The sequence below is a fragment of the Barbatula barbatula genome (genome assembly GCF_947034865.1).
Source record: "Barbatula barbatula genome assembly, chromosome: 23".
Taxonomy (NCBI): Eukaryota; Metazoa; Chordata; class Actinopteri; order Cypriniformes; family Nemacheilidae; genus Barbatula; species Barbatula barbatula.
Window position 1 is genome coordinate 16565218 of NC_136786.1, and position 24139 is coordinate 16589356.

Consider the following 24139-nt stretch of genomic DNA (forward strand, 5'->3'; position numbering starts at 1 on the left):
CCGTTATTGTTTACGTAAGACTTTGATTGTGAAATCAGTGACGTTGTACGCATGCTTACTACGCGTATAGTCTACGTTACATCCGCGAGACTCGAGTACAACCAAAACAACAATGGCGGACCAGGGACCCGTTTCAGAGAGCAGGGTAAGTGCAAACTCAGTGTAAGTTAACCCCGGAAAACGGGATACTCTGGGTTTTCAGTTTCAGAACGCGAGGTATATCAAACCCGTGACCGCGGGGTAAGTCAAGCCTGTTTCAGAAATCAAGGTATATTATACTTAGAGTGAGTAACCATAGTAACCTACTCTGTGAACCTAACCTGGTCAGGAGCAGGTTTTATTCCACTAACCCGAGGTTTGTTACAATCTCCGCCCCTTTTAGAAGCGCGAGCGGTGTTGAAATTGCCTTCGCAGTTAGTTTTTTCTTTCGTTTTCCTTAATCGCGCACAAGTTTATAACACAGACATTAAATGTCCGTTTATTCAGTACCCGTAGATGAGGAAGCTGCATTCATTCAGAGAGAGTTACATTTACGTCGGGAGAGTATATGGTGAAGCCCCGTTTGGATGTTTTATCATATGCGGATGATTCTTTATTTGAGCGGCACAGTTTTTCTTTACAGTCCATTAAATATATCCACACTCTGCTTCATCCTTACATCACAAACCTCACTCGTCGGGGTCGCGCTCTTACATCTGAGCAGATTCTCTGTATGGCTTTACGTTTCTTTACTAATGGAAGCTTTCTTTATAACACCGGGGATGCAGAACACGTTAGCAAGGCAACTGTATGCAGAGCAGTAAGAAAAGTGTGCATCGCTCTCAAGCACTTTATATACATTTGTGTTAAGTTTCCTGTGAGAGTCATCAAAGAGGAGTTTCATAGGATTGCAGGTGAATGGTGAACGTCTGTCTGAATAAGATGATCAAATAAATGTGGTCTCGCTGCAAACTCTAATAATTCAAATACCCTTTAGGATTTTCCATTTTGATTGGGTGCAAATTTAAAAGATCCAACTCGCCCCGCGCGGGCTTCGAACTGCCGTCGGTCAGAATGAGACACGGGCGCTCTAACAACGAGCCTAACGATGCGCAGTCCCTATAACGTCCGTCGCCAGAGCATCTCTGTTGGTCGGGGAGTGACTCTAGCTGGCCTCCGTTACACATAGCCGGAGCAGGGGCGAGCATGGCCAGTTTTTTGTCTTCTATAGCCACAGTGCTCGGTTCTCATATACTCATAACTTTCAAGGCCAGTTTATTAAATATATCAAACATTTCCCAGTCAGGCATCCTACAAGCAAGAGCATTTAAACTCACCGGACTGAATGATGTTTTTATATTTCATTTCCAGCTGCTGCCATGTTCTTTTTATTGCAGAAGGATTGCACCTACATGACAAAAGTCGTAGGTATATATGTTTATATGTGTGTATATATATATAGATATATATATAGTGCCTCCAATTCGACTGGCGAGAAATAAACGGAGCGCTTTTTGTCACGTGCCGTTGCCATGGTGAATCGTGTTATCTTCGCTCAATTGATGATGGCTTTTTAAAGCCGCGGTGAACACGAGTAACCTCGGGTGAACTTACTCAGAGTGGATTGAACTGATTGAAACCAGCTGTTCTGAAACAGAAAACTCAGAGTAGCGGTTATCTGAGTAAATCAACTCAGAGTTCATATTTTAACTCAGTGTTGCTTGAACCTCCTTATTGAAACGGGTCCCAGATGACTGTGTTTGTGCTACTTTCAAATATACTTTATTAAAGTTTCTCCAGAAAAGGATGAATTTACTGCGCCACTACGACCAGCGGAGTCACATTATTTACATACGGCAGATTATAAAGCGACATCTAACGTTATGATGATAAATGTATACTGTAAAACATAACATAACAGCGTTATGTGCGCGAGATATATCTGTTTTACAATGCATCAGTTTTCCGCTTTTCAGATGGGGAGTCAGTTTTATTGACTTTGTCTTTTTTCATTGTTTATGTTGACTGTGCATTAACTCACCTTATTTAGTTACTTAGTTTAAACACATAACTTGTAAAACGGTTTTACTGCATGTGGTTGAAGTTGGTATACAAGTAGTGCGCAGAGCAGATTTAAAGCCAAATAAAATTTACATTATACATTAACTGCGTGACATTTTATGGCATTTATCCTTAAAGGTATAACTACTTTTTGCATTGTGCGTACAGTATATAGAAAATTGCTTTAAATTAATAATATAGAGCTACATTTGTCAATGAAATAATGACGCAACACAATGATTCAAACAATTGTGTGTTCGTCAGGTCGCCGCACTTTCATGAAAGAAGTTAATGTTAGGGGAAGGTTGCCGTAACGTTGCGATAACATTCTCCTAACCTCTATGTTATGATGAATGAAATGAGTCTAAAATCACGTGTTATAGATTGTTTGTTGCTCAGAGAACAAAAACTGGGGTTGAATAAATCATAATTTATTAACTTAAACTGCATAAAAAACCTTAATGAACATACAAATAAAACAAATAGAAAGAAAATAATAACTTTAATACGTTAAACTAATTGGTAATATTTAATTTTATACATACACATTACATCATAATGACTATTTGTTAAATGTAGAATGAGAAATATAAAGGCTACAATATCTTCACTTCAGCATCATCTGAAAACAAAAGAAAAGGAAACGAGTAAGACGGATCTGACACACTGTAGTTGAAGTGAATAATTATTATATGAAATAGTTATTAATTGCAGTGTCGCCAGTGACCGATGTTGATCGTTAATATGCCTGCAATTCATTTACAGTACAGCCATTAAGCAGAGGCTCAAAGCGACAGTACAATATGGAAAACAATAAAATTATTTGGCAATAATATGAAGAGTTCTATAGAAATGAAAGTACATACAGTACAATGTGTTTTACAAAAAAAGGCAAAATCTTTTTTTAACCAATTGGCCCGTCTTATAAAAATATTTTTACAATATACTTACAATATGTCAAAGACGCTCTGTGAAAAGGCTCTTAAAAGAGCCTTTCGGGTATAGGTAGCTGCTGTTGACACACACAAAAAAGAGCAAGCATGACTAAATAGCATGACATAAAATATGAGGAACATGGCAAACAAGATATGAGTAACTGCTATGTTTGTTACTTACTACAATTAGATGGCAATTGACTCTGGAAGAAAATAATAATTATTTTAATGGAATAAATTCACATCTTTATATGATTTATGAGTATGTACATTGCAATTTATATGTGCTCCAACAATTGGAAGAATATTGAAACCCACTAACAAGTAAGAAGGGGTACTGCAGGACCATGATTGGGAAACACTGATTTAAAAAAAAAATTTCTTTTCAAGTAACGTTACCATGTTAGGTGTAACTATGAAACGAAATGTTTTATCATAATCCGTGCCAATTTGCCCCATTAGCACAACGTGACGGATATTTTTAAAGTTTGAAAAACTTATGGTAGGGTTTGTATCACTACTGAATAAATACTATTTCATTTTTAATCCTGCGGTTATTCATTGATATCAATTGTTTTAAACACACAATGGATTTTTAATTATTCATCATCACAGTTTCAGTTGAGTGTGTTTCACACATAAGAAATAAAGATAGTAGTTTTGGATATTTGGTGAATGAGTGAAATTGATATGCATGTATTGTATCTCAGTGCTGGGATGTTTCAACTCATGGTTGGATTAAATATGAGCAACCCAAACTGTTTTTAAATGTCCATAATTTTACTCGACGATAGGTGGACACATCCTCTGTGTTTAGCTTGTGTTAGATCAGGAGCTTATTAAAACGAGAGCAGCCAAGGTCGATGGGATGCCAGGCAGACAGGGTGGCGTGGCCGCCGGGGAAAGAGTCAGGAAGAACACGTTGGCACAAGATATGAAGCCGGTGAGGTCTTAAGTATCCTGACCAGCAGATGGGGCAGACAGCAGCATAGGACATGGCGTGAGAGGACAAAACAGAGAGAAGAGACACAGCACACCAGACACTAGAGTCTCAAACAGTCGTGACAGAACAGAAGTAGACGAACCTGGCAGGGTGTTTAGTGGCTATAAAGTCTTTCAACTGAATATTTATTTAAAAAATCACCTTTTTGAAGTACCAGTGCATTTATACTCTAAGAAAGAAGGATATACTCTTTTATATTGTAGATATAAAATAATAAGGTTAAGATGTTAAAGTCCCTTGAAATCTTTTTTTGCTTCAAGTATGCATATGTTTGCCTCATGTATATCTACTGGGGGTGTAACGGTACGTGTATTCGCACCGAAGCGTCACGGGTAAAATTCCAAATGAAGTCGTCATTCTTATGCCTTTGGAGGGCAGAGCCCTTGGAGTTTAGACTTTAGAGGGACCAGAGCATGTGCGTGCCATTATGTAGACGTTTACAAAGGGGTCTGATGTATAAATATGATAAATATTGAATATAAATGACTGCTTATCACTATAAATATTTGTTATAAAAAAATTGATTACACTTTAAACCACATTAAAACGTTACATTAGGGATGTTTATGAGTGGTAGATTCAGCTAAATGACAAAAATGTTAAATCAGTTTACTTGTGCTGTTAAGTTTTTAAATTAGTGATTATCGAAGACCAATAGTTCTTTAAAAAACTGTCAATCCATGACAGTTTCTTACAGTCATTATCATATACTTGAGTAGATCCTCCCACATGTCTGAAGTTACTAATGGATGATGATGTTTGTGGTGCTGTACAAGTCAGTTTTGGACCACATGGGTTTCTACTAGCTTATTACTTGACCCCTGGAAAATGATCCTATAATACTCTACTAAATAGGCCTACATACTGTAGTAATGTGCACATTTGAAAGGCTTTTAACTTCCACTTTAAACAACTTGAACAGCAGACATACACCATTTCTGCATATGACAAAATAACAAACAAAGCAAAGGATTAAGCATGTTTCCAAAGCTATAATACTGTAGTTTTGTAAAGGTTTTATCTTAATTTCCAAATCTCATTCATTATATCATTTAATATTCATTCGGGATGGCTGTTCTCCCTTAACTTGTCATTGACAAGTTGTTTAGGAACGCTATAGGTTGGCCTTCTTGTGCAAGCCTTTCATTGTTACATACTGTATCATAAATTGACAGACGAGAACTTAAAAATTCTCTATAATTTAAGCTTATATTTAATAAAATTTAATTACGTTTTTATTTATTTAATGGTTCTTGTGTTGCCCTTTTTTACGATGACACAGTGGCAGAAAGTGTTTTTTACACATGCGTGCAAGACTGCTTCACAGGGTTCACACACAGACCACGATTGAAAGTTTCCCAATTTAAGTATTAATAAGTATTTTATTACTTAAGTTAACTTAAGCATTTCTTACTTACTAAATACATACTGTAGCAATGTACACATTTAAAATGGTTTTATTTATTTCAATTGCATTACACTTGTTTACTTCAACTTACAGTTGTACTTTGTACAACTTGCACAGTAGACGTTCACCTTTCCATTGTTAAAATATTTCAGTTTTACAGGGAAATAAAGTGGCCAGAAAATAAATAATAGGCCTTCATATATTTGACAATATTTCAAATATTAGTTTTCAATTTACCGTCTATCATTTCCAAAATAGACCAATAAAATATTTTCAACTTTATAGATAGTTTAAAACACAACTAGTTAGAGATGTGTGTGTGTTAATATGTTTACACTCATTATCAGATGTGGTTATCTTGAGAAGATGGATGTTAATGTTGGACATCATGTTGTGGAGAACACGGGTTGAAATCATTTTTTTTGTCTGTAACACAATAAAACAGATGTTATTGCTAGAATACTGTACTAAATCCATAGCAGTGTTTAAACCTGAAAATAAATGTCATTATAAATTCAGTTTTACAATGGATGAGTTAAACTTACACAAAAGTGGGAAATGTCTTCCGGGCCCATGAACTCGCCTGATGATTGCAGATGCTAGTCCCATTAGTTTCAAAGCTGTCAAAAGCAATGATAAACTTGAAGACAAAAAAAGTAAACTTGCACACAGATCTTTAAATGTGATGTTTGTGTGCTCTAGAGAATCTAAACAAATACATATATTGTTACTTCATTATAGATTCACATTCTTGTGCTTGATTCTGATTGGCTGATCCGAGATCCAAGCCATTATGAAACAAACCGATTTATAACGGTTGACCGCATTACATAATATAAATAATGTAAATTATACCTAAATATTACTTCATTTACTTTATTTTAAGAAACCTTGCCGAGCATATGGAATAACCGTTTTATAAAATCAATAAACCCCTCGAAGCAGTGGGTAACAGTGCATTTAATAACAGTTAAGGGTGTTTAACCGCTCTGCGTCGTGCCACAAAGCCCTTAGCTGTTATAAAATGCACTGTAACCCACTGCTTCCCGGGATTTATTGCTTTATTAAATTACTTTAATACTCAACTAAATCCAAAGTAATAGTACATAGTAGTACGAAGCAATTTATGCCATTTTTCATGACAACTGTTGACTTCTACTTACTTGCAGATTTTCTTCCATACTGATGATTTTTTCCACAAATAACAGAATTTCCCCCTTTCAGTTTCAAGGCTGTGAAAATGATAAACAATGATAAATGACAATGATAAACATAGTTGAAGACACACAAAGTAAACTTCGCATGAATCCTTTTTTTAATAATGATTTGCGCTCAGTCCAGAGAGAATCTGATTCTTACATTACTGCTTTGACACATGGTGGATCAGGATATTGCAGCTCGTAACCGATGATAGGATCCGCCGTCACATTGCTGGAGACACTTTTACAGCAGCTGCTTGCTTTTTCAGCTAATAGGAAAAGAACAAGTCATTAACACAGTTCATTAAATATATCGATCCACCAACATTTTCTAAATAAATAAGTTCATGTGACAGCAAAATTACGCGAAGGTTTCTTTAAAAACAAATACAATTCAGCACATGACTTCATTCTTACCTGCAGATGATGATGATGATGATATCACAAATGAGATTACAATGGCAATCAAAGTTCTTGTAAGATGTTGTGTCTGCATTTTGCAATCGATCTTCTGCTTTGTATCTGAATACATTCTTGACTCTCGCTGGCCGCCTTAAGTAGTATATTAAGGGGAACTTACATTACCAAATGTGAAGGACACATCCTGTCCTTTAGAACTGTGTTTATTTATATACATTTTATTCTGTCGTATTGCCTGGGACTTCACATGCAGAGGAGGGGAATTTAACACTTTGGGATATTTTTAAACTTTGAAAAACTTATGTTAGTGTTTGTAACGCTTATGAATAAATACTATTTCATTTTTAATCCTGCGGTCAGTCATTGATATTAGCTGTTTTAAACACATTTTAAATTATTCAGCATCACAGTTTCAGTTGAGTGTGTTTCACACATAAGAAATAAAGACAGTAGTTTTGGATATTTGGTGAATGAGTGATATTGAAATGCATGTATTGTATATCAGTGCTGGGATGTTTCAACTCATGGTTGGATTAAATATGAGCAACCCAAACTGTTTTGAAATGTCCATAATTTTACTCGACCATAGGTGGACACATCTTCTGTGTTTAGCTTGTGTTAGATCAGGAGCTTATCAAAACGAGAGCAGCCAAGGTGGATGGGATGCCAGGCAGACAGGGTGGCGTGGCCGCCGGGGAAAGAGTCAGGAAGAACACGTTGGCACAAGATATGAAGCCGGTGAGGTCTTAAGTTTCCTGACCAGCAGGTGGGGCAGACAGCAGCATAGGACATGGCGTGAGAGGACAAAACAGAGAGAAGAGACACAGCACACCAGACACTAGAGTCTCAAACAGTCGTGACAGGGCTGGAGAAGACAAGATAGAAATTTAACTAGAACAGTGAACAGTGACAGGACTGGACTGTAACCAGAAAGAAGCTGAGGCTTAAACTCAGGATGGAAAACTACACCATATAGTTTAGTTAAAAAGCTGAGGCTGTAGCTACAGTAGAACAAGAGCTGACTAGACAAGCTGAGTTTGACTAGAACACTCAACAATCCGGCACAAGACAGAGAACACAAAAGGACTAAAACACAAGCAGAGGAACCTGGCAGGCTGTTTAGTGGCTGTAACAAGATCCATAAAAGGAAGGAAGGAGGCGGGAACCGGCAAACATTTAACAAACTTTAATTAAATAAACAAACAATTAAACAAACTTAAAATGCCGGAAGCCACCTCACGGTAGACTGAATTAAATACAAATGTCCGGGTCCGGTCCTCTCTCGTCAACAGTCCTGACGCCCGTCCTCTTATGCTCCCGCTCTTCTCCGTGAGATATGCGGGACCGGTGTTCGCACAGCTGATTCCAACGCTCAAGCCACCGGCCCCGCCTCCCGGCTCTCGTCCCGCCTTCCTCACCACAGTGGCCATAAAGTCTTTCAACTGAATATGTATTCAAAGCCATATAACAAGGCACCTCAGGTCCACCCACATCCTGCCTCTTAGTCCATTTTGATTATTCAGGAGTGATGCACCGTGACTCGCTGCCATGATGGTAATGGGTGGCTCCGCCCACTTTAGGCTTCAAAAATGTATCTTTAGAGTTATGTTTATTGATTATAGATGGAATGTGTATAGTGCATTTTACAGTAAGAGACCCGTACATAAATATGAAGGGGCCTTCAAGTGCACACTCAGAAACATCAAGCAAAGTATAAAGTTACTTATCAGTTTATTTGCAGTTTTAGATGACAGTTATTCCAGCACTCGATATACTGACACACAGTTTTCAGATTTCTTTTCCCACACAAAACCTTCTGAAATTTTCAATGTGAATTATTATACATAAACATTTTATTCTAAGCATTTTATTTCCTATTTGAGTTTAACTAATACAGAATAAACATTTCATTTACAATATGTAAAATATTTAAATGATTCTATTCACACATAATTTATTGCCTTGAATTAAAATATTTCAAAAATGTAATCTCAACTTTAAAAATAGTTTCACACACATAACTATGAGTTTACACTTATACACCCGTTGAAAGCTTCAGTAGATCCTTCCACATGTTTGACGTTACTGATGGATGATGATGTTGGTGATGGTGGTGTAGACATCATGTTTTGGATTGATGTTTTTCTTTGAGGTCTGTGACACAATAAGGTACTAGATGTTATTACTAGAATACTTTACTAAATCCACATTAGTGTGAACAGTTTAAAATCATTTGATCTGTGATGTACGCTTACTGAGATCAACTTACAAAAACGAGGAAAATTTCTTCTGTGCCCATATTTGTGTCGGATTATAGCAGAAGCTTTCATTATTAGTTTCAAAACTGTCAAAAATAAAACACAGTAAATAAAACTTTACACAGATCTGATTTTTAGATGTGATGTGTTTATTTAGAGAATCTTATAAAACGATGTACTCTAGTGGTACTTGAGATGCATAATGCATTGTATGGAAAGTTAAAGGCTACAACACAACACCACACAGAAATCTTCAATACACTAGATTTTCTAGATTTTATTACAAGAATTCTAAACTAAGTCTATAGTAGTGTGTGCATTTTAAAGTATTTTATGTCATAAATATAAATTCTGTGACATTTCCCTACAACTGTTGACTTCAACTTACTTGCAAATTTTCTTCCATACTAATGAATTGTTCCACATATTACAGGATTTCCCCCTTTCAGTTTGAAGGCTGTGAAAATGATAAATAATGATAAATGACTGTAGTGTCTGAGACAGGTCAGAAATGCAATAACTAGTTTGATTTCTAAAATATAACAACTTCACCCCTCACCCAGCCAGCAAGCTGGGGACCGGGGGATCTACACATATCTATGGAGATGTGCTCTCTGTATTCACTGGGGGAACAGACATACAATGGAAATAAAGATTTTTTTAAATAGAAATGTACATGTATCCATTTATAAACCTTACCATGTATTAGTGTTCTTGTTAATATGTCTGTCTTAAACATTAACCCAAAGTAGTTTGAATGAATGTGTATAACTTCTGGAATTACTAGATTTGCAGTGACTCATTTATCAAGATGATATGTGGATCATGTTTGGGGTCTATGAGCTAAATTTGTGATTTCCTTAATGTTAATGTTTGTTGTGTTTTAATAAATTAGATTTATTCAACTCTTAGAAGTTTTCTTAGAAGACATCCGATCAGCTTCCACATGCAAAACAAGTGCTGGAAGACAAAGACAATTTACTTTCCCTCCAAAGGTGCCATCTTCTGATTCAGTCAGTCACATCTGTAGGGTTTAACACCTCACAACTTAAAAGAGACCACCTTCTGCTCTCTTGTGCTTTTGACCTTTTCCTATATACCTGCCTCGTCCAGAAACCAGTTTGTGATGTCTTTCAGAGATTTGCCTTTTCCCCCACTGGGGGGAAAGAAGGAACAATGGACTGCTGCTTGACGTGGCCACAAGGCCGGAACCTTCCAGCAAGACTGCATCCTTAAACCAATTGAACCTCCATCTCTCCAAGCGCACTTGGATACACATCTAGCACAGAGCTTCGTAAGTATCCATTTCTATTTATAGAATAGCTGCGTTAAGTTTGTGCCTTTTTATTAAAGATGATTTTTATTGGTGGTCAGAAATCGCTGCCATGTTTTCTCCCTTCTCCCTACATCCCTATCTCTCTCTCCCTCTCCTTCTCTCTCAGCGCTCCCTAAGCGCATGTGCGATTTGTGTTTCGTGTTGTGTTGTGTTTTGCAATCATCAGTTATGTTTACCTTGTAGAGTAATTTAATAAACAACCATTTATTCACTTGTGATGGGTTTTCTGTGCTCAATGCTCACATACAAAGTCACTTAAACCGTGTTAGATTGACGCTACCTTTGCTCTACATTCCGTTTGGTAAAGTCATGTTACTGATGGCCATGAGATAACGAAAAAGTGTATTAATCATTTATCCATTCGCTGGACGAATGCATACCAATATTGTTATACTGTACATTATTGATCAGAGACTGTAAAATATGTATATTTAACAACGATTGTTATACATATTTTACTTTGAGCTAAACTAATTCCTTGACTGAAACTGATGTTCCCTCGCAATTTGTTCCTTGTGCATGGATTTGATCTTGATAGATCTGGTGGAGATTCTTGTGAGCTAAGTCGTCATTATTTTAACATGCAGCAAAAACCGTAACATGACAATGATAAACATAGTTGAAGACACAGAAAGTAAATTTCACATGAATCTTAAATTGTTATGTGTGCTTTTGTCCAGAGAGAATCTGATTCTTACATTACTGCTTTGACACATGGTGGATCAGGATGTTGCAGCTCGTAACCGATGATAGGATCGGCCATCACAGTACTGGAGACGGCTGTGCAACAGGTGTATGGTCTTTTAGCACCTAATAACAAAAGAACAGACATTAGCATAGAGCATATGTGAAAATGTTGCAGACCTTATGTGGCAGACCTGTAGGATTTATGTTGTAACATGTGTGTTATATTTCCCTCACCTGCAGATGACAAATAATTTGCTAAACATTGTATATTACAAGTTGCCTAATGCACCAGAGCAACATCCCAATAAAATTAAATATGAGTTTTCAAGAAATTCAAGGGAATTTACTATCTTTATTATTTAGTCAAGTAAAAATGACATATGAAGGCATCTTTGTTTTTACAAATAGTATTTAGCACATTCTCACCTGAAGATATCACAGCTGCGATTACAACCAAGACAACAAAAGTTCTTGTGAGAATTTGTTGGTTTTCCATGTTGAAGTTGATCTTCGGCTCTGCTTTCTTGGATTCTATCTTCTCTGCCTTATGAGAGAGAATACATTGAAGGCTCTTTCTGCCTTAAATAGTAAATTAAGGGGAACTTACAAGTTGCGAGGGTCACATCCGGTCCTTTAGAAGCAGGTTATTTTCTGTCATAGTTCAGTGTTTATCATTATAAGATCTATCTAGCATGTTCCAGAACAAAATTCACATTTAGAATATATTGGCATTTAAAACAAAGGTCTCTCACTTTTAAAACGAATCGATGATATTTAGCATCCGTCCCAGCTATTGGCTCTATTAATGTCAGCAGCTCTCTCATGAAACCAGTAAGGAAGTGGCTTAAACTGCAATTCATCCACTGGTCACTAAAGACATGGCCCCAAAGGGGAGTCAACTCCAGACCACCTATGTTAAAATGCTAAACTTCCTGCCTGGTACAAAATGTGGTTTTGTCTGAAGCTAATTTTGTCCTTCATGACAACTGTGAGATGGTACATCTTTTTCTAGCTAGGTGGGTGTGGTTTCAGATACAAGGCACCTCAGGTCCACCCACACAGGGGGTCTTGAATGCTCACTTATTATGCCTTAATATGAATTCTTATGATTGGTTACAGAGAGAGACAGAAGAGAATTTGAACATTTGTTTCAGAATGAGAACAGTCATGCTAAATGTTCAACTTTTTCAACTTGTAAAACAATTAACAAGTTATGTTTATTGATTATAGATGGAATGTGTATAGTGCACTTTACAGTAAGAGACCAGTAGGCCTACATAAATATGAAGGGTCTTTTAAGTGCACACTCAGAAACATCAAGCAAAGTATATAGTTACTTATCAGTTTATTTGCAGTTTTAGATGACAGTTATTCCAGCACTCGATATACTGACACACAGTTTTCAGTCTTACACATTTCTATGTGAATTTTTATACATAAACATTTTATTCAAAGCAGATTGCTTAATATTTAAGCAGTTTCCTATTTGAGTTTAACTTATACAGAATTAACATTTCATTTACAATATGTAAAATGTTTAAATGATTCTATTCACACATCATTTATTGCCTTGAATTATAATATTACAAAAAATGTTTCAAACACATAACTATGAGTTTACACTTGTACACCCATCAGTCGTTGAGCTTCAGTAGATCCTTTCACATGTTTGAAGTTACTGATGGATGATGATGTTGGTGATGGTGGTGTAGACATCATGTTTTGGACCACACGGTTTAATGTTTTTCTTTGAGGTCTGTGATACAATAAAGTACTAGATGTTATTACTAGAATACTTCACTAAATCCACATTAGTGTGTACAGTTTAAAATCATTTGATCTGTGATGTACGCTTACTGAGATCAACTTACAAATACGAGGAAAATGTCTTCTTTGCCCATTTTAGTGTCTGGTTATAGCAGAAGCTTTCATCATTAGTTTCAAAACTGTCAAAAAGAAAACACAGAAAATAAAACTTTAAATATATCACATCTAAAGATCAGATCTGTGTAGAGAATCTAAATAGTCTAGTGTTGAAATATAGTCTAGTGTTACTTGAGAGGCATGATGCATTGTTTTATTACAAGAATACTAAACTAAATCCATAGTAGTGTGTGCATTTTAAAGCATTTTATGTCATAAATATAAATTTCCCTACAACTGTTGACTTCAACTTACTTGCAAATTTTCTTCCAAACTAATGAATTGTTCCACATATTACAGAATTTCCCCCTTTTAGTATGAAGGCTGTGAAAATGATAAACAATGATAAATGACAATGATAAACATAGTTGAAGACACAGAAAATAAACTTCACATGAATCTTAAATTATGTGTGCTTTTGTCCAGAGAGAATCTGATTCTTACATTATTGCTTTCACACATGTTGGATTATGATGTTGCAGCTCGTAACCGATGATTGGATCGGCCGTCACAGTACTGCAGACGGCTGTGCAACATGTGTTTTTTTTTATAGTCATACCTTATAAGAAAAGAACAGTAATTAGCATAGTGCATATGTCGCCTAATGTACCAGTGAAACATCCCAATAAAATAAAATAACGTTATTAAGTTAAAATGACATATAAAGGCATCTTTGTTTTTACAAATAGTATTTAGCACATTCTCACCTGAAGATGTTGATATCACAGCTGCGATTACAACCAAGACAGCAAAAGTTCTTGTGAGAATTTGTTGGTTTTCCATGTTGAAGTTGATCTTCGGCGCTGCTTTCTTGGATTCTGTCTTCTCTGCTTTATGAGAGAGAATACATTGAAGGTTCTTGCCCATCCGCCTTAAATAGTAAATTAAGGGGAATTTACAAATTGCGAGGGTCACATCCGGTCCTTTAGAAGTGAGGTTATTTTTAAGAATGATTTCAATATCGCCCGGGGGCTTCAATGCAGAGGTGGGGGACTTGACATAAGATGTTACCTGTTAGCTTTTGAATATTTTTAAACTTTGAAGAACTTATTAGACAGCTGGGTTCTGAATGTTATCAATAAATACTTTCATTTTCAATCTTTCTCTCAGTCAGTTATATTGGTTGTGGTAAACATATAATGAATGCAGAGACTAATGTAGTTGTACACTGTCATAGTTCAGTGTTTATCTGTATTAGAAAAACTAGTTGTCTAAATTCTGTAGTTGAGTGAGATTGAAATACTGCATCAATTCCTAACAAATACTATGTGGTGTAAACCTGTGTGTGGGCAAAACTCGATGCAACATTCACCTCTTCCACTATAAAAAAATCGTACAGTAACCCTCTTCTCTCAACAGGTATTGTTCTGGCTTTTGTTGAAACTAGTAACTTTGTATTAGCATCTAATGTGCTTTTGCTCTTTTGTGACATATCACTTATTGCTCCCCGAACTCTTTGTAAGTCGTTTTGGATAAAAGCGTCCGCTAAATGACTAAATGTAATATAAATGTAAATCAGCATCATCATCCAGTAGCATAAAATCTTATTTTTAAAACATCCTGATTTATTCCATCATAATTTAACCGTATCACAGATTCTTAGAAACAAATGTATAGTATAATGTAATGTGTGTAGCTTTGGATAAAAGTGCAATGTAAATGTAATCCATCCATAGTTAAAGGGATATTTCACATCCATCCATCCATCCATCCATCCATCCATTTTCTTCCGCTTATCCGGGGCCGGGTCGCGGGGGCAGCAGTCTAAGCAGAGATGCCCAGACATCCCTCACCCTAGACACTTCCTCTAGCTCTTCCGGGGGGACACAGAGGCGTTCCCTGGCCAGCCGGGGGACCTAGTCCCACCAGTGTGTCCTAGGTCTTCCGGGGTCTCCTCCCGGTCGGACGGCCGGAACACCTTCCGGGGAAGGCGTCCAGTAGGCATTCGGAACAGATGCCCAAGCCACCTCAGATATCACATCAAAATGAAAATTCTGAACAGAAACTCTCAACAGAAATTGAGTTGCTTTGGTTATGTGTCCATACGATAGAAGTGTATGGGGACCAACGTGTTTACCGACATTCCTCAAAATATCTTCTTTTGTGTTTTCCAGACAGAAAGTCAAGAGGAAGAGTTGATGTTCAAATGATGACAGAATGTTTATTTTGGTGTGAACTGTCTCTTTAAGTATTGGCTATTGACTCGACGACAAAGACACTTCCTCGCTTCTCAATATGTTATATATTACAAAATACAGTAAATATTCAAACAATAATGCTTAGTAAGATAACTAAAAACCAATAAAGATGTTCAGTTGTTGCTCATGTATTGCCTTTGACTGAAACATGTGAACCAGGAAGGAAGCTGACTTACTAATATTAGTTTACCCAAGTAGAGTTGGGGGGGTTTTGATGGCACATTTTTCCATTTCATATTATATTTAGGCCTGAACGTTACATAAATGCAATAAAAAGTTGCTTGTGAATATCTTTTGGATGATTTACAACAATTTTATATTTGAACATGATTTCTATTGGACTGACACCATTATCTAAAGTGTCTCTTTATTGAATTGAATATTTGAATATCTTTATTGTCATTGCACAAGCACAACGAAATTGGAAAGAAGCAAACCCCCAAGGCAAAACAAAAATACATATAAAAGTACTAATAATTCACAGTTACATTCACACTTCCACAAATACTCCTCTCATTGCCCAATAAGTGCAATGCAGATAGTCAACAAAATGTTTAGGTTTAGAAAAGATTCAAACATCCGTTGCTACTTGATAACCATCCCAGATTATTATTCTTTCACGATAAGATTAATTTAAGGCAGATGATGTGCAAGTTTATCAGAAAGTGCTAGAAATTGAATATATGACACATACGTTTTTAAATATAACTGCGTTGGTTGTGTTCGTGTGACCTTAAAGGCCAACTGATCTTTGCAAAGACCCGCCCCCTTTTATTATGTACGACACCAACCAAGGTGTTTCCACTATGTTCTGCAGTAATATATGTACTATATATTAATAATATGCACCATAGAAAGGTCTGCAATATGCATGCGAAGAACATAGTCAGGGTGTGAAAGTGACTTGATGTGAAGGAAACAAAATAAAGGTTGAAACTTTATCAGGTTATTTATTGCACCTCCTGACAAATGAGACTAAAAATACCAAAACTGAGGAACTGTTCCTGTAAAGCGCGATGCTATCTATTACAAAACATTGTTTTACAAGATAAAAGCATTTCTAACATCAGCTTCTAAGTTAAACTGAAAGATGTTTATTTGAAAAATCCAGAAAGGAGGGTTAGGAATAAGTTAAGGGTCACAAAATACAGTACAGTATCAAAATCATTATGTCTAAAGAATGTCTCCATGAAACATGTGCGTGTGTGTTTGCTGTGACCTCTGGGTTAAATCTGTGTCATAATGTTTATGAAACAAACCCTTCCCAGAAGGACCCCACCTCTCTCACGGTGCTGTGATGACAAGATATCAGTTTTCTCAGGAATGCAGGAATTATTATACATCGGTCACTTTCTATCTATGTGCTGCTTTAGGGAAGTCTAATCCCAAAATACTTCATAAGAACAGGATACTATGTTTAATGTTTTTTATATTTATATAAGTTTTAGATTTGCTAACAGTATACATTAAATACATTTATTGTTTTGTTTAAGAAATGCACAATGCTCACACTACTCAATATTTATATATATTTATTGGAAAGAAAAGTAAAAACGCATACAAAACACATTACTCTTTTAAATAGATAAATAACATTATTCTTAGGTTAAATACAGTTTTGTCAAAACAAATAAAATATATAAATAGAGGGATGGGTAAGCAAAGCTAAACTGCTCAGCATCTACAGTAAGTATGAAAGATCACAGCTGGTTTACTTTCTGCAAAGTGTCTCACTTTGTGTTTCTTATACAGCAAGGTCACATACTGAACATGAAGCAGATCTTGCCTTTGTGGCCGATGAAGATGAAGTTCAGGGAGAAGAGACGAAAAATCTGTGTTGTCTTTAGGGCGTTACGATTTTGTTTTGTTTTGGCATCGTATACCATTCTGTAGAATTATAAAAGCAGAAATGTTATGTATTTGCAATATAACCTATACATAAATGTGTTAGTCTATTGTCATTTGCACTTCACTTTAAAATATTGCTCTTTATGTCTACTGTTTGTGCTGTCGTTTTTAAAGACTTTTATGAGAACCCAGTCTGTGAATTCTTACCGCTTCCAGTGTCTCATGGAGCATTGGAGTCTTTGGATCCATGCAGCGTATGGTCCCATTGTTTACACGGAACCTGTAAAGAATGAGGCAATTTTTACATTCATTTGAATACATAGATACTTTGTGTATAGAACAGAGAGCATTCACAGGTGACTTACATTACAGCTTTAACGCATTTAGATGTTGCCGACACAAAAAAGCACTCTTTGATTTGACTCGGTTTCGGCACATGCTTGATTTTGTTCCTGAGTTTTTCAGGCGTACAGCACGCTGTTTTTTTGTGGTCTGTTGGAAACTCTGCAAAACATAAGAAATACATGTGTTAATGAAAGGTTTTGCCATTCGTTGGTGGTTTTTTGACAGTTTAAAATTTACATTACAGACAAAAATCACCCTGATGTGAATATGACATCCTTCTTAAAAATTCTAAGCAAATGCAAACTGCAGTAATACATTATGCAAGGCCATATCTACATGATCTAAATTCCCAGGACTTTATCTTGTTCAGTTCTTGTTCTTTATCTTTTTTCTAAAGGTTTACAGAAATTGGGCTCCTAGGCCCCTAGAATCATTCCTATCTACCGTCTAACAATATGCAACGCAGGCAAGAAAAACACTCACGTCCTGATGTAAAAGCACAGAGTAACATGGCCAAACAAAACAAGCATGTAACTTGATGAGATCCCAGTGACAGATGCATATTTGCTGTAGGAGTCCCAATGCTGTAAAATCCTCAAATCATCTGCTGAACTCTGGCGGTCGTTGCTTTTAAATAGTAATAAGAGGAAGTTTTCGCAATGTCTGTGTTCATCCTTCATGTGAATAAAGCAATCGGAAAAACGTACGACATCATTATTCATTCTGCAACGTGACATTCACACAATCACTGAGGTTATGCACATGAGTAATGTTAAAGTGTATTATTTTCACTGAACTGGCTGGCCAAACGCTTGATGTTTGTCATGATGTATCAGGATGGGAGAAATTATTTGATTTTAATGTCATTTAATTGACATCTGATAACGGTTATGTGCATTCTGCTTGTTATAAACTAAAAAATATATCTGACTATAACAGGGAATCTGATATTCTATTATAAGCTATATATTTATATACCTTTATAAGGTTACATTTATATATAACAAAGTATATTGACGTGACATGTTTAATATTAAGCCTAACAGTAAATATATTTCAGGGTAGGTTTATTTCAAAAGTCATTTCTTTATAGGATTATTACATGAATTAGTTGGATAACTAGTCAACCGACCTTTTGTGACAACATGCCCCAATATACAACTCTTACTGGGGTATGTCGTCACAGGGCACCATTTACGTAGTACATGAAAAGATTAAATACTGTATAAAACATATCAAACTATTATTTTGACTGAATGTACCGTATACTAGTGTGTGCTCTTGTGACATTGCCAATGTAAAATGACTACCCCAGTCTCTAGTATACACTCCCTTATTTGGATATTAAAGTATTTGAATGGTGGTGACTATTAGGGGCTTGTCAATTGACATAACTTCACACATCCCACCGTCATTGTGAAACAAGGGACAAGGGCAGATAAAATTAGCTAAAGGTGCAATATATTCCAACCAATATTAGTTATTTTTATGCCTAATAGACACTAATAGCAGTCATAGTAGAGAGAGGAAAGCCCCATGGTCACATGACAATGTCGAAAAAAGCAGGCCAATGAACTATGGCCTCACATTTTTCCTCTCTAGCATTTGATGACATCACAACTTCATATTTAGAAATGTGGGAGGCTGGTTTTCCCATAGCACAAGAATATTTACTAGTGCTGTTTATTCATAACGTTACATACAGATGTCTTTTAAGTTTTGTCCAAATTAATGACAAATAATAATCATTCCAACCTGGAAATTTTTAATGAATTATAAACATCACACCAACTCTACCCACAGTTCTAAACCACATAGGCACATCTGCCCCGCTATTATGAATGAAAACCACGCAAAGCAACATACGGAAGTATGTTCATGAAAGTATGATTCTAAATCTTATACAGATAATTATATCTACAGGTGTTTAAATATCTCTAAAGAATGCTTCTTGGAAGTCAAAAATGTATGAAATGTGATGGTGTTGTCACCTCATTACCGGCCGGCGGGAAGTGGGTGTTGTATTGCTATTATTATTTTCTCAGCTGAATGCATGTTGTGTGGTTAGGATATAGGCAGAACCCTTTATGATGATACTCTCACATGGATAAAGCAAGATGACAGAACAGATCACCGGTGACCATGATGTTCATTTGGGTTGCAATGTTCCTTAGTAATCTCTGAACTGAACTTTAGGTGATGCATGCAAAGACAGCAAGGCGAGACAAGAAACCACATCTCAGGAAGTCAAAGCCTTCAAAATGAAATCATCCAGCATTGCTTGTATCTGAGTCATCGAGTCAGACATCATAAATGATATGTCTGGATCTGCACTGTCGTAGTGGCCGAGGCGTCATATAACCTTATGTATTTACGTTTGGCTTTGAATAATAGTAGCAAATTGTCAGGTGGGTATCAATGAATTTACTGCCAACTTGAGAACAAGTATATGAAAACAATCATAAAACATGCACATTAAAAACAGTCGGCGATTATTTGCTTCTTAATGTGTTTTACACCATGATTATGCAGTTTTTTTTTATTGTGAAATTGTAGCCCGCCTAGTTCTGTGGTTTTAGCATTTCAGGCGTCCGGAGGTACGTGACCCCTAGTGCAGGATTGGGCATGTTTGGCATCGGATGCATTCCTGAAGCTCAGTGATAAGAGCATTGCGTTAACAACGCAAGGTTGTGGGTTCGATACCGATGTATAAATGTATAGGAAAATACAACGTAAGACGCTTTGGATAAAAGCGTATGCCAAATGCATAGGTGTAAAATGTAAATGAATGGTTTCCTACCAACGTGTTTTACATTGCAAATACCATTATAACTTCACACATCCCACTGTCATTGTGGAACAAGGCACAAGAGCAGATAAAGTTAGCTAAAGGTGCAATATATTCCAACCAATATGCCTAATAGACACTAATAGCAGTCATAGTAGAAAGAGGAAAGCCCCATGGTCACATGACAATGTTGAAAAAAGCTATGAACTATGGCCTAAAGGTTTTCCTCTAAAGTATTTGGTGACATCACAGCTTCATATTTTGAAATGTAAGTGTAAAAAGTAAATGTATGGTTTTCTACCAGTGTATTTCTACATTTTGTTCCTTTAAAAATATATGTATTCGGTTTTGTGAAAACTGACTTTGCAATGTATCAGCTTTATTTGGAACAGCTGCTGATATGAATGGAGACTCTTAATTGTTGAAACTGCTACAGTTATAACATTTATATGAAATTATATAATTAAAATAATCTTGTTGAACACTTGAGTTCACATTAACCATGATAATTAATTTGCATTATTAGAGGACGATGGTCTTCAGTGACGGGTAGAGAATGAAACGTTAGGCCCACAGTTTCATGTCCAATATGTCATGTAGCTTAATATATCCCTTTTAAATGAATGTATTTCAATTTATTTGCTTTGACTTTGTTAGCTAAAAGGCCCTGGCTTTCCAAATGTTAATTGAGGTGGAAACGGCCTATCCTGAAAGGCTAATTGTAATTTGGAGAAAGGACTTTCAATACTAAACTGTAAAATGAGGGCGGGGATCAGAAATAGCATTTAAAGTTATGATAAGAATTTAAATATGTGAATAGTATGCAATAGGTGATCCCATTGGGGGAGTCTGGGAATCGAACTTAGTCTACTAGAATATGCAATTGCTCAATAAATTGTCCTGCAGTTACAATACTTCACAATTAACATCCTTCAACTGTTGGAAAGCGTGCATATACATGCATAGGTTAAATTATACATGTAATATTAAAATGAGTTTTGAATTTTGAATAAGTGAGATTGGAAATGTTCGTGATATTGCTGTAAAATTATAATATATGACATGTTATCTGTGCTTCCACACCCACTTGACGCCACACCACACCAACCCCTGAAGCTTAGTAGAGTTTCCTTGAAATGCACTAACCCTGGAACGCATCCTGCTATGAGCAGGTTATCTTCAGAGAGTAGGTCGCTATGGTTCCTTAGATATCCAGAAAGTTATCTCCGATTTGGCACCGAAAGTTGAGGTTATCAATTAACTAACCCTTAAACTTACCCGGGTCACATAACCAGCTTTCTGGAATACACCCTACCGATCAAAGGAAACGTACCTGCTGTGTTTTTATATTCAAACCTTATCACTCCGTGGCATGACAACCCAGATGAAAAGATTTGCGGTTAGCACATCTACACCACAGATGAGACTGATAACAGGAAAACTAAAACGATTCCTACATGAAGAAGTGTATACAAGTAATCGGTTATGCCTGCATGTATTGTCCTGGGCCCGGTTGCAAGAAACCCCTTAGGGTAAGAAAACCTTTATTAACAATAATGTTACAATTAGAATAAAGGGTTTTCCTCCCCAAAGGGGTTTCTTGCATCCGGGGCCTGAAGGTTTTCTTGGGTTGACTGTATGGTTGGGCCTGTTAGAAGATTGATAATGTCTTACATTCTTTCTACCTTGCCATTCTTCCACATTTCTATGTCTTTCGAATGTCTAGAGAATATTGTTTTTGGTTGCGGAATGTCTAGTCCACCCACTGATGTTTTTTGTTTATTTTTTGTCAGGTTGGTACATATCGCCATCTGCTGGAGGCATATTGTCAGCATGACTGGTAAGAAGGTGTCACAGGTAAATCATGAAATCCACATCAGAGGAAATAACAGACATGTGTAGAATTTGTGTAAAATGAACTTGCATGGACTACATTTAAAAATTATTAGACTAAACTAACTACTGTAAGCATATGGGCCGTGCCGCCCTGTAGCTAGAGCAAATATTCTTGTCAAATCAAATTGGTGTATCAATCTTGTAAAAATAACACCAAATTTGCAGTTATTGGCACACTTAATGCCTTAACAAATCTGACAGTTTCTCAGACTGTAACTGATGTACATTCCCCATTATTAGTTTGGCTTAGGAAAGATTCAAGAAAACAAATAATACAATTTACCATGTGGCCAAACCACAAACATAAGTTAAAAAGATTTATACTACAAGTCTATCTTAAACTGAAGATTCATTTTATGTTTAGGTTTTATAATAAAACAACAAATATACATTATATGCATAAATTGTGTGTGTGATGTGAAACAGCTGCATCGTGCTGTCGTGTTTTCCTTTTAAATGCTATCGACGTTAGAAACGTGAATGCTGAATTGGCTAATATGAATGTTTTAAAAGAGTTGTACCTTAACATAGTACAACATAAAATATAGACATAGATTTTTACCAAGTGCTACAGTGTGATGAGTAGAAAGATATTTCTAAGAATTTTGTGTGCTGTCTTCTCCTGCCCTGAACCATAGTGCCCTTTTTTTTCGGCCGCTGGTCCTAAAAATGTCTGTACATTGCAATTGTTAGCCTGAAAAACATTTGGAGCATTTCGGGCACTTTTGACAAGGTTGTTTGGACCAATGCTAGTTTAACAGCTGGATAACAGTTAAAGTTGATTTTCCTCAGCCTGTGTACATGTACATGTGACAACGCTATTATCCCACCTGCTTCAAACTTGAAAAATCTAGCTTATTAAGTCAAAAATGTATATCTCAAATAAAGCTGCTGTTGATGACATTAAAGGGAAAGTACATCCAAAATACAAATTCTGTCTTCATTTACTCATCCTCAAGTCGCACCACCCGGGCGGCAATGTTTGCAATGGCTCTGGGCAGCTATTTATTTACGTCATAGCAAGTCAACAGTCTTATCTCTTTGAAAATCGCTGGCGAAAACCCCCAATTAAATAGCATATTCCCGATCAATTACACCTGATATGGACTGTACCATAACTTTGGGTTGCTAAGTATAAATTGCGTTAAAAATCACCTTCTACAAAAGTCGATTGGATCGTCCTACTGGAAGGCCTGAACACAAAGTTTTTGGAAAAATGTTAACAATTTTCAGTTCTGGGACATAATTCACTACCATAGTAGAAAAAAAAATGTTTTTTGTTTTGTTGAACACAAAGTGAGATATTTTGAAGAATGTAGGAAAGCAAACAGTTCTGGGGCACCATTGACTACCATCTTCTATGATAGTCAATAGTGCCCAAGAACTGAAAATTGCTAACAATCTTCCAAATATCTTACTTTGTGTTCAGCAGAACAGTTTTGGAACCGATTGTAGGTGAGAAAATGATGACAATATTCATTCAACTGTTCCTTTGCCTGATAATGAAAAAGGCCTTTGCTGTCAATCACTATTGGCTAAAACAATAAATCAAATTGATCTAAAATGGTTAAGCTGTTGACTTTAATATATTAGAACTAATGTATTATTATTATTAGAAATGGTGTCATCGGTACTTGGAAAAGGTCAATGAATATTATTTTATTCAAGTTACAGTTTTTGTCATCATCGTGTGCCGGCACTGTTCGGTTACCAAATTCCTTCAGAATATCTTTTTTTGTCTTCTCCCTTAGAAAGAAAGTCAAACAGGTTTATGACAAAAGGTGAGTAAATTATGTATATATTATAAATATCTTTGGGTGAATTATCTCTTTAATGTTTTTAGCACTTGTACCCA

At 36.2% G+C, this 24139-nt stretch overlaps 1 protein-coding gene and 2 long non-coding RNA genes across 4 annotated transcripts; 1 reads left to right on the forward strand and 2 right to left on the reverse strand.

The window, feature by feature from the left end:
- Nucleotides 1–86: 86 nt before the first annotated feature.
- On the forward strand, nucleotides 87–24100 carry LOC306888935. 2 transcript variants are annotated; one of them, XR_013786151.1, is made up of 4 exons: nucleotides 87–145; nucleotides 10401–10557; nucleotides 22182–22245; nucleotides 24036–24100. It is a non-coding gene; the product is annotated as an uncharacterized lncRNA (long non-coding RNA). The 2 variants fall into 2 exon arrangements; XR_013786152.1 differs by lacking the exons at nucleotides 22182–22245; nucleotides 24036–24100 and adding an exon at nucleotides 11280–11612.
- Nucleotides 5345–7169, reverse strand: LOC306888933 (uncharacterized protein). Its single transcript, XM_079447519.1, has 5 exons — nucleotides 7003–7169; nucleotides 6746–6854; nucleotides 6550–6618; nucleotides 5932–6006; nucleotides 5345–5812 (listed from the first exon to the last, which is right to left on the reverse strand). The coding sequence occupies exons 1-5, from the start codon at nucleotides 7115–7117 to the stop codon at nucleotides 5800–5802; spliced, it is 381 nt and encodes a 126-aa protein (XP_079303645.1). The 5' UTR covers nucleotides 7118–7169; the 3' UTR covers nucleotides 5345–5799.
- Nucleotides 16333–18206, reverse strand: LOC306911956. Its single transcript, XR_013788290.1, has 4 exons — nucleotides 18084–18206; nucleotides 17621–17759; nucleotides 17463–17535; nucleotides 16333–17294 (listed from the first exon to the last, which is right to left on the reverse strand). It is a non-coding gene; the product is annotated as an uncharacterized lncRNA (long non-coding RNA).
- Nucleotides 24101–24139: the final 39 nt, after the last annotated feature.